Raw genomic sequence first — 12,851 nt, 5'->3', positions numbered from 1 at the left:
GAATGTTATATGAATGCCAGTTGTGTGTGTGATTTTTTTTTAAGAATCAAGGACAAAAGAAGGTTGCTAGCATGATGGAAAGTAAAGAAGTCCATAAAGGAATATTTCAGATTGAGTGGGAACATAAGAAGATGGAGATGGAAATGGAAGATCTAAATCAGAAGGCTTGGGATATTCAGATGCTGTTTTTTTCAAAAGATCGTCAAAAGGTAAGTTCTCCCTGTGCCCCACTATATAATTTTAATTTCAGTCATTAATGTATTCACTCATTCAACCAATATTTAATAAGATGCTCTGTGATGTCAAGCATATCCTGTGCATAGTATTTCATAATGTGACTATGGATTCTGTTTCTTCTTTAGTTTACATTTGCTGCCTCTGGTTCTTTGTGACCCAGTCAGTAGTATAGTTCTATCTTGCAATTCACCAGGAATTTCCTAATTGTCAAATCTAGTGATCCCTTTCCCAGTCATCACCATCCCTGTAGTATTTGACCATTGACCGTCTTCATTCTCTCTTTTTTCTTTTCTTTCTGGCCAGGAGCATGTGAGATCTCAATTCCCCAACCAGGGATCATACATACGTTTCCCCACAAACTCCCCCGCCCCGCACAGTGGAAGCAGAGTTTTAACCACTGGACCTCTCCTGGGAGGTCCATCTTCATTTTTAATATTGCCTGTTGTTTTGGTTTTAATCATCCCTCCTGTCTCCTGTATTTCTTCCAACATGTCAAACCACTCTGCCTCTTTTCCTGACTTCTCTTTTATTTCCACCTCTTAAGGATAGTGATTAAGATTCTGCCCTCAGCTCTGTGTTTCTTTCCATGTCCTCTCCTTTGATGATTTCTCTTTTTCTAACTTCCATGATCACTCCTAAGACTCATCCAAGCTTTCTGGATTCCAATTCAATTCCAATCTCACTTCTCTGAACCTGACCTTTCTCAGCATTATTTCTGTGTTATCTCCCAACAGCACCTCTTCTTATTTTGCTTATTTCTATTCTTTCAGCCATTCACTTGGGATTAAAGTTGCTGTCCTCTGATTCCTCTCCTTCCCTTGTCTTCCAAGCCTTGCCTAGTGTATCCATATATTCCCTCATTCTTTGTGCCCCTAGCCTTTACCTTGCTTCAGTTCTTCCCTTTCAATGGTTTCTAGTATTTTATAACAATCTTCTAACAAGTCTCTTGACTTTGGGTTTTTCTCTATCTCATCTATAGATTCACCTTCCTATTCAGCTCTAATAACATTCCTACTCTGCTCCATTTTAAACTTCCTCTTCTTACCTGGCCAGTGAATTTTCAAGTTCTTAAGTGGTGCTGAGTGTCCTTCAATCTTTCTCAAATTCATTCCCCCATTAGTCTTTTACACATCAATATTTTCAAACCAAACTGATTCTCTTTTCTAGGATTCTTTCTCTGTGCCTTTGCAATACTGGTTCTTCTACCTGGAATATTTTTCCTCAATTTTTTTCACATCTCGAATCTATCTACTTTTGAAGGTCTGGTTCAAATGCCACCTAATCCATAAAGCCTTTTGATTTCCCAAGCTCAGAGAAATCATAGCCCATCTCAAACCACCTTTTAATTTGTATGTCACTTATGTATCTCCTGGCAACTAATCATATTACTTATTCTCTTCTTCATGATGTCTAGGTCATGTTATCTATCTTTGTTATCTCCCTCAGTATCTTTAACTATTAGTAGGATGTTGTTAATATGGAACTCATGAGACACTGTCAAATAAAACACAGTAAATATCTGGTGAGTTGAATAAATGAATGAATGAGAAAATAAAGTAGGCATTGGTAGTTATTAGTATATAGGTGAGTGCATCAATAACCAAACATGAGCAAATACTATGGCACAAAGTCAAATCAATCCTCACTTGGATAGACATTTTTTATGAGAAACAGGAACTTCCAAAACTAAGATAATCTTTATAAAATTATCTCTTGGAAGAAATAGAGAAAAATATACTTACTCTGTGGTTTCTTTTTTCCTCTCAAAGTACCTAAATGAACCAAACTATGAGACTCTGATTGCCATTCAGATTGGAATAATGGAGCAGACTATTGCTGTTTTAGATAAGGTAGGAATCAAAGATATTGATCATTATATTTCCAGTATCTGTGAATGATATGAACAAAGTAATAGTTTTCAAACCATGAATTCAAATAGAACCTACCAAAACTTGGTCTTTTATAATGATATTCAGGATGTAATTCGGTTCAGTTGCTCATTCATGTCCGACTCTTTGCAACCCCATGGACTGCAGCACGCCAGGCCTCACTATCCATCACCAACTCCCAGAGTTGACTCAAACTCATGTCCACTGAGTCGGTGATGCCATCCAACCATCTCTTCCTCTGTCGTCCCCTTCTCCTCCTGCCTTCAAACCTTCCCAGCATTAGGGTCTTTTCAGGTGAGTCAGTTCATCGCATCAGATGGCCAAAGTATTGGAGTTTCAGCTTCAACATCAGTTCTTCCAGTGAACATTCAGGAGTGATTTCCTTTAGGATGGATATAATTAGAGGTCCCTAAATATCATCTTTGCACCCATAACCATTGTGATAGCCAGAAGGACTTTAAAAAATATTTTAATTTTATATTGGAGTATTGTTGATGAATAATGTGTTAGTTTCAGGTGTACAGCAAAGTGATTCAGTTATACATATATGTGTATCCATTCTTTTTCAAGTTCTTTTCCCTTTTAGGTTATTACAGAATACGAAGCGAAGTTTCTTGTGCTATACAGTAGGTCCTTGTTGGTTATCCTCTTGGTTTCCCTGGTGGCTCAGATAGTAAACAGTCTGCCTGCAATGCAGAAGACCTGGGTTCGATCCCTGGGTTGGGGAGATCCCCTGGAGAAGGAAATGGCAGCCCACTCCATTATTCTAGCCTGGAAAATTCCATGGACGGAGGAGCCTGGCAGGCTACAATCCATGGGGTCACAAAGAGTTGGACACAACTGAGCGACTTCACTTGTTGGTTATCTATTTTAAATATAGAAGTGTGTATGTCTCAATCCCAACCTTCCATTCTGTTTTTTCCCATCATTCCCCAGCTCTGTAAGCATAAGTTTGTCCTCTAAATCTGTATGTTTCTGTTTTGTAAATAAGTTCATTTGTATCATTTTCTTTAGATTCCAGGTGTAAACAAGATCATATGATATGTCTTTGTCTGACTTACTTCACTTAGTATGATAATCTCCAGATCTGTTCATATTGCTGCAAATGCCATTATTTCATTCTTTTTAATGACTGAGCAATATTCCATTATATATATATATGTACCACATCTTCATCCTTTCATCTGTTAAGGGACATTTAGGTTGTGAAGCACTTCAACATCCTTTGGGGCTATTGGAGTGTAGGTGAATTTCCTGTTTCACATTCGGTTATGATTTTATGTAGTAGAAGTGTTGATAGTCTTTCCTTGGCATTGTAAAGGCTTTGTTTTACCCTAACTGCCTGAGCACTCAGTTTTGAGTGTTTAACATATATAAGATGGAAACAAAGTACTCTCCAGGCTGTGTTCTTAAAATCTCTCATTTCTAAGAATATATAAAGTTTCTTCTAAAATGTATATTAACAGACCATTCTATCTTTCAACAAATAATTTAAGTACCTACTGTGTGTGGCCATTATGCTAAGCACTAGGGGTATGGTGATAAGATATCTTAATGATGACAATGTATTTAAAATTTAAGAATATCTTCATAAAATATTTTCTTTCAAAATTATTTTTGTGGGATGTCCTGGGAACAAAAATTTCAGACACACAAAAAGAATGTGGAGAACTGCAAAAAGCTGCTTAAAAAACTGAGAAGGTACAGCAATCAAAAAGATATAGCAAATTATACCCTAGGTTGCAACTTACGAGAAGAGCTGGTGGCTGTCTCAGAGAGAAAAGACATCTGTAATGCAATGGGTAAGATTTTTTTTTCTTTAATTAACTGTCAGTTTGTTTAAAAGTAATCAGAATTCCTAAAATCTGTACAGCGGTTATAAAGCTACCAGTATTTGTTCCATATGTTTAACTATTTCAGAGTGCTATTTCTGTATTTTAAAATGTAGATAATAATTCAACTAATTTCATCTTCTTCATTTTGGGGATAGGGTCTAAACTGACTTGTGAAAAGATTGCCAAAGAACGATACAAAAACATGATGCGACAACAAAAGTTAACAAAAATTTCAAAACAACAAGCTGAGCAGATTTCAATACTACAGGCTGAAGTTGAAAGATTACGAATGAAAACATTTCCTGCTCTTGTTCAAATGTAAAAATACTGTGGAAAACGTAAGACCAAATCAATCATTTTAAAAATAATTTCATTTGGTTAAAATTATTTGTTTCTCTTATATCAGAATATTTAAGTAGAATCTTCTCTTAGTATCATATTTTTGATAGCAAATTTTGATTTTAGTCTTAATCATTATAAAAATGTTTGTCCTGCATGAATAAATGTCTAAAATAACATGAATTATTTTTATTCAAGAATGAACAAGATTTTATCTTAGAATATATTCAAGACCTATTTTATTGTCTTAATCAAAAATATTTTCACAGTAGTATAGACAGTCTTAAAGACAAAAAATTATTCTTAGCCACTAGTGCCATTTCTAATTTTATAAAATTACCAGAAACATTATGCTTATGATTTTTATCTTTTATATTTTTCTGTATTTCCCATTTTCTTCAGTAAGCACTTCTCTATAATTGGAAAAAAATTCATAGAATGTTAAAGATTATTCCCTCTGCTGTCAATGTGAACAAAGTGGCTTACTTTTTAAAAGCCCTAAATCGTTTGTAAATTACAAGATATTTTCTACGTAAGCATTCTACATAAACATGACATAATCATCTTTATCTCATATTTATTACAACAGAACTTAACTTTGTGTCCCACTCAACAGAGTTTAGTAAACAGAAAAAACACGTCTTCTCATTTTGTGATATTGTGATTTATAAGAAGAAATATATATTTGGTCTTCGACCCCATTCCTGGCACAGAGGTCCTAAAACACTTGGAATTTCCTAAGTGATGAGAGAGGTACAGGTATCTTGTTAATGAGGTGACTTTTGGACTACACATAAGGATAGGGGCTGGTTGCCCGAACCAACGCTGTGTCCCAACCTCCAATCCACCTACCCAGCCTTCCCACACTCCCACCCTCACCCCCACCTCCAGGGAAGGTAAAGGAACTGGAAGTTGAACTGATCACCAATGACCAGTGATTTAATCAATCATGCCTATGTAATGAGGTCTCCATAAAACCCCACAAGGGCAGGGTTTGGAGAGAGTGCTGAGAGCAAGTAAGCTCTGAGTCTTTTCCCATACCTTGCCTTATGCATTTCTTCCATCTGGAGGTTCCTGAGTCAGATCCTTTTATACAGTAATTTGGTAAATGTTTCTCTGAGTTTCGTGAGCCATTCTAGCAAATTAATTGAACCCAAGGAAGGAGAGTCTCGGGAACCTATTTATTGCCAATGGGTCAGAAGCAGAGTTGACAATGTAGGCTTTCAGTTGACATCTAAAGTGGAGGGCAGTCTTATGGGACTAAGACCTTAACTTGTGGAATTTGATGCTATCTCCAGATAGATGTCAGAACTGAGTTGAATTGTATTATAGGACATCCACATGGTGTTTGAGAATTGTTTGGTGTGGAGAAACACAGCCACAAGCGAAGGAATATGGTGATAAGAATTCTTATACTTCCATGAAATAGTTTATCACTTTATTCATGTAGATGATGATAAGTAATGAGATTAACTGTTCAGAAAACTGCTTTGCCTTTCCATAGCCTATGGACTGACTGCATTCCAAGGTGATAATCAGCAGGATCATTGACCACAATCTCCAAATGGTATCAATGTCTCATTGTTCTGCAATTCGTGAATTGTTAAGTTTAATCTGCAATACCATATACAGTGTACACTGGTGTAGGTAAAGCCAAGAGAGCAATTATAAAATATTATATTTAGAAAAAAAATTTTTCTAGAAGTTTTAAAAACTTCTGTTTAAAAACTGCCAGGATAGTACCATAATTGATCACCTGTTCAGTGATCACCAGTTTAGTGGGAATAGTAAGAAAAATAAGAGTCAGTATCATTTTGACAACTCCCCTTCTTAGACCTACAATGAGTCCTAGTCAGTTTGGCTTATTAAGCATGGTAGTGTCCATTAGTAACATTTCCATGTCACCTAAATTAACTGTTGGAGCCTCCATTTGTTACTAGTCAAGGCCATAAATATCACTGGACAGTGCTCTGTGGATTGCTGGGTCTTAAAACAACCTGTGTGGTTTCTGTTTCTTAATGTCCACCCTGAGTGATCTTGCAATGCTCCTTGCTTAAATGCCTCATCTTTGAGGCATAGATAGAATGGAAATTAGCAAAAGTCTCTTGCCCCCAGGATGAATTCTAGTAGCATAGCAGCACTTGCAACAGGAGGCATCTTCTGGTTTGAGGGTGTTGGTAGGTGCTTTGGAAAGGCACATGGGTCGTGCAACCCAACGCTCTCTGATTCTTCTCAGCTTCTGCTGAACTAACAGCAGTTATATTCATATTTTTATAGCCCTTTAAAATATTATCTATTTTATCAAGTAGTAATATAATTAACTGAGTCAAACATAACAGGGTTTTGAGGATAGGCCCTAAGAGTATGAGCTCTGTTGCTGGGTTCCTTGGGATAAATAACCACTTGATCTTAAAATTTCCTCATCTTTAAAACTGGAGTGTTTGGTAATTATACTACTCAAGTGAGTTAACATATTTTTAGAAATATGGTCTAAGCAAATGCTAAGTGTTAGTTTTCATCTTAATGGATAAAAATAGTTCTTATTCACTAGTTCTTTAAAAATATATATCCTATTAAATGGAGGTGAAATTAACAAGTTATTTAAAAGGGGACTGCTTCAAGGGCATCCCTAGGCCCCAACCTCTCCCATGAGCCCCATCCATACTCCATGATCTCCCTCCGCTTGTAGAAATGCCCACTGAGCTGCTGGAGCCCTCAGCCAAGGCCTTAAAAATCCCCCTGACTGTACCCCCACCTCCTCCCCAGCTCTCCCAAACCAGAGTCTCACTGATGCTGTACTTTCTTCCAAGTGGACATCTGAGAGTGACTCCAGATGTGCTAATCAGCAGTGGGGCAGCTGCAGTCAAATGCCAGCACCACCAGGGAAGCCACTTCCCCAGCCCCACTTAGACCCTCAGGCTGAGCAGTAAGAAGCAGTGGAGGCTAGTCAACATAGCTTCCCAGGGATGCCCATCTGGGAATACTAGAGCCAGGGAAGGCTCATGTGAGGACTGGGCCAGTCCTCTTGGATTCACAGAAGCCAGTGACAATGGCAATGTCTAGAAGGTAAGAACTGGGGAGGGGGGTGGGGAGGGTAAGTAACATGGGCACTAACAGAATGCATACAAGAGCAAAATCCTGATATGCCAACATTAATAGTTTGTTGGCTCATGGGGAAGGACTGGACTGAAAAAAAGGAGCACTTGGGAGTAGAGGGCAGGGGGAGCTTAGGGTAATAGCTATTTACCAAGTAGCAGGGGAAGTACTTTTCTTTTTTAAGAATTTTTTTTTTGGTTGGGGGTAAGGGGAAACTAAAACAAAAAAACCCAAGCAAAGCTGTGTTAGCCCTTAAAACGATCCAAGAACAGAAATCCCAGAAAGTCCTCAGGAAGACTGAACCAAGAAACCACTGACTCACAAAGTTCTCTCTCTGCCTTTCCCTGTAAGGGCACACTTAAAACACACAAGCTTTTCTGCTTCCAAGTTCACATACAACTGCTCTGGTCACAAAAAGAGATAGGCTTTCTTTTCTTTAGTTTCAGATTCTCAAGGACTGGGCCAGGTTGGGTCATATGTCTATCTATGGCCAGGATAACAGATTAGGTACCACCCCCAGTGAAGGTGGGTTTCGGCTGAGTCACTGTTAATGGAGTGAAAGTGAAAGTCAGTAGTGCCTGACTCTTTGCAACCCCATGGACTATACAGTCCCTGGAATTCTCTAGGCCAGAATACTGGAGTGGGTAGCCATTCCCTTCTCCAGGGGATCTTCCCAACCCAGGGATCGAACCCAGGTCTCCAGCATTGCAGGCAGATTCTTTACCAGTTGAGCCACAGGGAAGCCTATTAATGGAATAGATATGCCAACTTTAACCTTTTTCACAGATATGATTGGAAGGGCAGATGAATGTAAAAGACGCTGTATTCCATGCCTTGAAGTGGGAAATGAGCATATGTGGTTTTATAAAGAATAGATGATCATTTCACTAAATGAGATACAGAATACAAGTGACAAATTTGAAGAGACAGAAACTAATATAATTTTGAACATGAGTTTAAATACCTGCTATACCATCCAGATAAACATGAGGTAAATGGGTGAAAACAAGGCAGAGGCATAAACTTAGGGGAAGCAAGTATTTTTAGACAAGTTTACATTTAGACATTCACTAGATGGACTAGTGAACATTTAAAATAAAACGTTTTACCACAATAAATAAAACAGTGTATTAAAACTCACTTCCACAGTTCTCCAAATTATCTTAACATGATTTAATTAAAAACATTTTTTTCACCTTTCTTTAACTGGCAAGTTTTCTTTGGGAAATTTATTCAAAACACTAAATTTTCATTTTTGAACCTTGTTTATATTTATATAACATAGGCCCTAAATTGATCCAGGTTCACCAGGATACCTTTCTCCGAGCCCTAATGGTTTATATCTTCCCTTTAAAATGTATAAGTATCTTTTAATTAAGTTGTCATTCACAAAGATATTCTGGAGAATAAAATTATGAATTAAACACCTATAAATTCTTCTTCATTTCTGTTATAGTGTAGCAATTTATCATCTAACCCATAATGGTCTATCAGCTGAGTAAGGCTTAGTTTCTTGTTCTCCTCAGACATAGCTGACTGCAACTCATAAAGCAACTGCTGGCTACAGCTTCTCCACTTCTCTATTAACAACTGTAACTGAGACAGGTCATTCTGAAACAGAAACAAAACAAAGGCATGAATGTATGTCATCCTATTTTAACTTACCTTAACGAAAGTTGTTAAATCAGTCAATGCATAGTAGGTTTAAAGGGACATATTTGGACATGAATGGGACGTCTACCCAGAAAAAAAGAAAAATGGTTTTAAGTAAAAACCTTACCTTCAGAGAAAAAAATAAGGCAAAACTATGTAAAGAAGCTACAATATAGGTTAAAAATATCTACTTTTTCTACTACAGCTATACTTTAAAGCTTATATTCAAATTAATATTTTTCAGTGTCACAATCTCATAAAACTCAAGTAGTTGTATTTAGAGAAATCCTAAAAATTCAGAAGAGCAAATAAGGTATAGCATTCCATCATTGATTACACACTGGAAAAGAGCAATTACAATATAAATGAATAATGCAGATAAATAAGGGTCATCTTCCAAGTGCCCAAATTCTATTCATTTCAACCTACCTGGATCGAGATCTAAAATTTATTATATTTTTGTTGTTTTCTTAAAAGAAAATGCATGAAACATTTTAATAATTTGTTGGTAATAATTTAATTACACAAAATCATTACTAAAAATACTTTTTATTGTACTCTGTGGCCCATTTTTAGCCTTTTTCTCTTCACTGTCACTGTTGCTTCTGTTCTCATTGCAATTTGCAGCTAACATTTGAAACTTCTAATACTGCTGTGGGATGGAAACTAGAGGGAAAAGCTTCAACTGCATATTAAATGTGGGCTGGGGCTTTCAAAAATGTATACTTGGTGTTTAAGGCCTCTTCTCTAAATCTATGACTTATATTTGAGTTAAAGTTGTTGGAAGCCAGGTCTCTTGGTAATTGGCTTATTTCTAAGTATTGTAAAATAAAGTTGTATTTTCTTTTTGAAATATTTTCCTACCATTTATCTAAAAACAAACAAACAAAAAAATTATTAGGCAACGGCTCTGAAATTCTTCTCACCTTTGATCTATACATTTTGACTAGCTTCAGCCTCCGAAGAAGATCTTCTTTCTCGTGAATCTGCTTCATCAATTCTGCTTTTTCTTTGTTTAGTTCATGCTTGGCAAGATTCTCATTCATAAAGTCATTTTGGAGATCACTGGATGGCTCAGCATCAAGTGATTTAGATTCACAAACATTGATATTCTTGAAGGTATCTTTCAAATATGTACTTTCTTCAAATTCACTATCTATGTGTTTAAATTTTTCGTGAAATTCCAAACAGTTTTCTTCTGTTGAAGGTGCTGATTTCTGTGAAAAAGTCTGATCATTTTCCTCACTCTCTACTTTAAGCCGTTTTACCACACTGTAACAGGAATTAAATGAAGATCTGGTTTTCCTTAATCGTTCTCTAAGGGTTGCACTCATAGGCTGAAAAAGGCATCAAACGTTAATGTCAATCAAGAAAAACATTCTTGATATAAATAAATCTACTAGGAATCAAGACTACATTTCTGTGGCAGACACCACTAGATGGCTTTCTGTCTCCATATATCTAAAGTAACCATCACAAAATACCTTTCAATTTCTGGAAGCTCCACTAAGTTTTATTCTCTTTTTAAGCCAGCACTCTTCTACTCAGTAATCACAAACATTTGTTCAGCAATTAGTCCAAGCCTGATATGGTTAGGTGCTTAGTTACAAATTAAGGAAAAAGATCTTTCCACCAAAGACCTCCATGACATCAAACTTTTTGTTTGGAATGCTGTAATAACCTGAACTGAAAATAAATGAAAATAATTGAGTCAGGATGAAAATCTAAGAGGAAGGTCCAATACATTTTCTAAAAGGAAACACCTAAAATGATGTTAACAAAAATTTTATTTATTAACCTACACACTATTGACAATGTTCAGTAGACTTAAAACCACCATTACTGCAATACTTAGAAATATACATCCAGTGAAAGAACTAAGATTTTCATACTTGTTTTCTTGAACTACTTGAATGGGGAGATGGTGGATTGGCACCAGCTTGTGGAGTGCTAGGTAACATCAAAGCCGAGTTTGATGGACTTTCCATCTTGAAATCTTGCTTTACTTCTAAAAAACAGAAAATAATGACAAAACAGAAATCAACTTTGCCCACACCTCTATATATTCAATTTTAAACAACTTCCTTTCACTTAGCTGTGATTCATTCTTGCTTTTTTGCGTGCAATTTTCTGTTTACTTCCCTAAATTAGATTGTTGGTCATTATGGTGACTACTAGTTTTTTCATGACAAGTTACCCAGCTAGCATCTCATATAAACAACTCTCCATTTGTTTTTACTGACTGATAAAAGTCTCAAAACCTGCCATATGGTGGTGGGGCGGGGTAGGCGGGGAGGAGAATAACATTCAGGAATTCTTTAATCTCATTAAGCCAGTTTCACAATGAAGGAAAATGTAATTGAAATCCTTTAGTGCTTTAAGTGCAAATCGCTCAGTCGTGTCCGACTCTTTGCGACCCCATGGTCTATACAGTCCATGGCGTTCTCCAGGCCAGAATACTGGAGTGGGTAGCCGGTCCCTTCTCCAGGGCATCTTCCCAACCCAGGGATCGAACCCAGGTCTGCCGTATTGCAGGCGGATTCTTTACCAGCTGAGCCACAACAGAAGACAATATTTTAAAATTAAAAAAATATATTTATAACTTCTTTAAAGTGCTTTTCGGTGTTTAAATTGAGTTCATCTTATGCCTTTATCTATTGATTACTCTTCCTCTTGATTATGGATCACATTCTCCTACTTCCCACTACTATCCCACTTAAATAAACATAATCAGACCTGTCACACTACCCTAAATCCTAGAAGCTGTGTGCCTAAAACTAACGCCCCCCGGGGGTGAGGAATAAGGAGCACAAGCACAGGTAAGTTTACTCCTGTCTGCATCGTTTTCAATTAAATAGCGAAGAGACCGTGAAAAGGAGAGACTTAAGTTTCTCAAAGGCCATCAACTTTACAGGGTAAAATACCAGAGGAGCCCTCCCTCCCCTCCAGCCACTACAGAAGGCCCACACGAGCCCTCGAGACACCCAAAACCTGAGGTGGAGCTGAGAGGTGCCTTGACCGCGGAAAGGGAGCATTATTCAATTCCCCATCCGAACCCCGAAGAAGTTCAGCTGTCAGACACCCACCCCACACCCCGCACGGTACCTCCCTCAGCCATCCCCAGACAGCACAAAGAGCGCGCTAGCCGCGGCGCCGTTTCAGAGGCCGGGCCGCGCGGGAGGAGGAAGAGACGCGCGATTGGCCAGATTGATTGACACACAGGTCCTCTCCGCCCAGCGCCCGGAGAGGCGGGACTGCGCGCGCGCGGCCTCGAGATTCCGCAAGGGGGCAGGACGAAACGGAGGGGCCGTGACGCGTGATTGGCCGAGTTGACCGATACGCGCGGCTCTGCTCCGCCCAGCGCCCGAGAGTCGCGGCACTGCGCGCGCGGCCGTTTGCTGGGAAGAGCTTTAAAGCAACTAACGGTTCCCATGAGGTGCGCGCTTTTCTTCGCGGCTTCTTCTCGCTCTTTTTTCATACCGCCTTCCTTTGCAGCTTCCTGGGTTTTGTGTTTCTAAAGGACGCCTGAGAATGCCCCTCCTGTTCTCCTAGCTCCCATCAGTCTCTTCGCGCTCCCCACAGCAAAGGCCTTTTCTCAGATTCCACGGGACCCAGAGACTCCGGGCCTGCTGTGTGTTATATTTACAGCTTGTAAACTCCAAAGGCAAAGACTACAAAAAGATGGGTCAATGGCCCGTTGACAGTCAGACACATTAGAAATCTAAGAACCCCAGCGGAACCAGTAGAGCTTCTTTTAGACTGCTGCCTCAAAGTCTGCGGTCCCGCCACGGGTGGTTTTTTG

The 12,851-nt window shown here is 38.4% G+C and overlaps 2 protein-coding genes across 4 annotated transcripts in view; one reads left to right on the top strand and one right to left on the bottom strand.

Annotated features, from left to right (window-relative positions):
- Positions 1–12,851, top strand: part of CFAP43 (cilia and flagella associated protein 43) — a 114,834-nt gene that overhangs the window by 93,470 nt on the left and 8,513 nt on the right. For both annotated transcript variants that reach the window (XM_012102884.5, XM_060405176.1), the window contains exons 35-38: positions 45–209; positions 2,007–2,087; positions 3,775–3,928; positions 4,117–12,485. In XM_012102884.5, the coding sequence (XP_011958274.1) occupies positions 45–209; positions 2,007–2,087; positions 3,775–3,928; positions 4,117–4,283 (567 nt within the window). In that variant the 3' untranslated portion in view covers positions 4,284–12,485. The remainder of the gene's footprint in view (positions 1–44; positions 210–2,006; positions 2,088–3,774; positions 3,929–4,116; positions 12,486–12,851) is intronic.
- SFR1 (SWI5 dependent homologous recombination repair protein 1) lies at positions 8,314–12,233 on the bottom strand. Of its 2 annotated transcripts, none has more exons than XM_027960302.2 (4): positions 12,136–12,233; positions 10,942–11,057; positions 9,976–10,386; positions 8,314–9,007 (listed from the first exon to the last, which is right to left on the bottom strand). In XM_027960302.2, exons 2-4 carry the CDS (start codon positions 11,035–11,037, stop codon positions 8,816–8,818), a joined length of 699 nt encoding a protein of 232 aa, XP_027816103.1. In that variant the 5' UTR covers positions 11,038–11,057; positions 12,136–12,233; the 3' UTR covers positions 8,314–8,815. The 2 variants fall into 2 exon arrangements, with proteins under 2 accessions (XP_027816103.1, XP_004020219.2); XM_004020170.5 differs by having other exon boundaries at positions 12,155–12,233.

This window comes from Ovis aries, chromosome 22 (genome assembly GCF_016772045.2).
Source record: "Ovis aries strain OAR_USU_Benz2616 breed Rambouillet chromosome 22, ARS-UI_Ramb_v3.0, whole genome shotgun sequence".
Lineage (NCBI taxonomy): Eukaryota > Metazoa > Chordata > Mammalia > Artiodactyla > Bovidae > Ovis > Ovis aries.
This window is presented reverse-complemented; position numbering and strand designations above follow the sequence as displayed.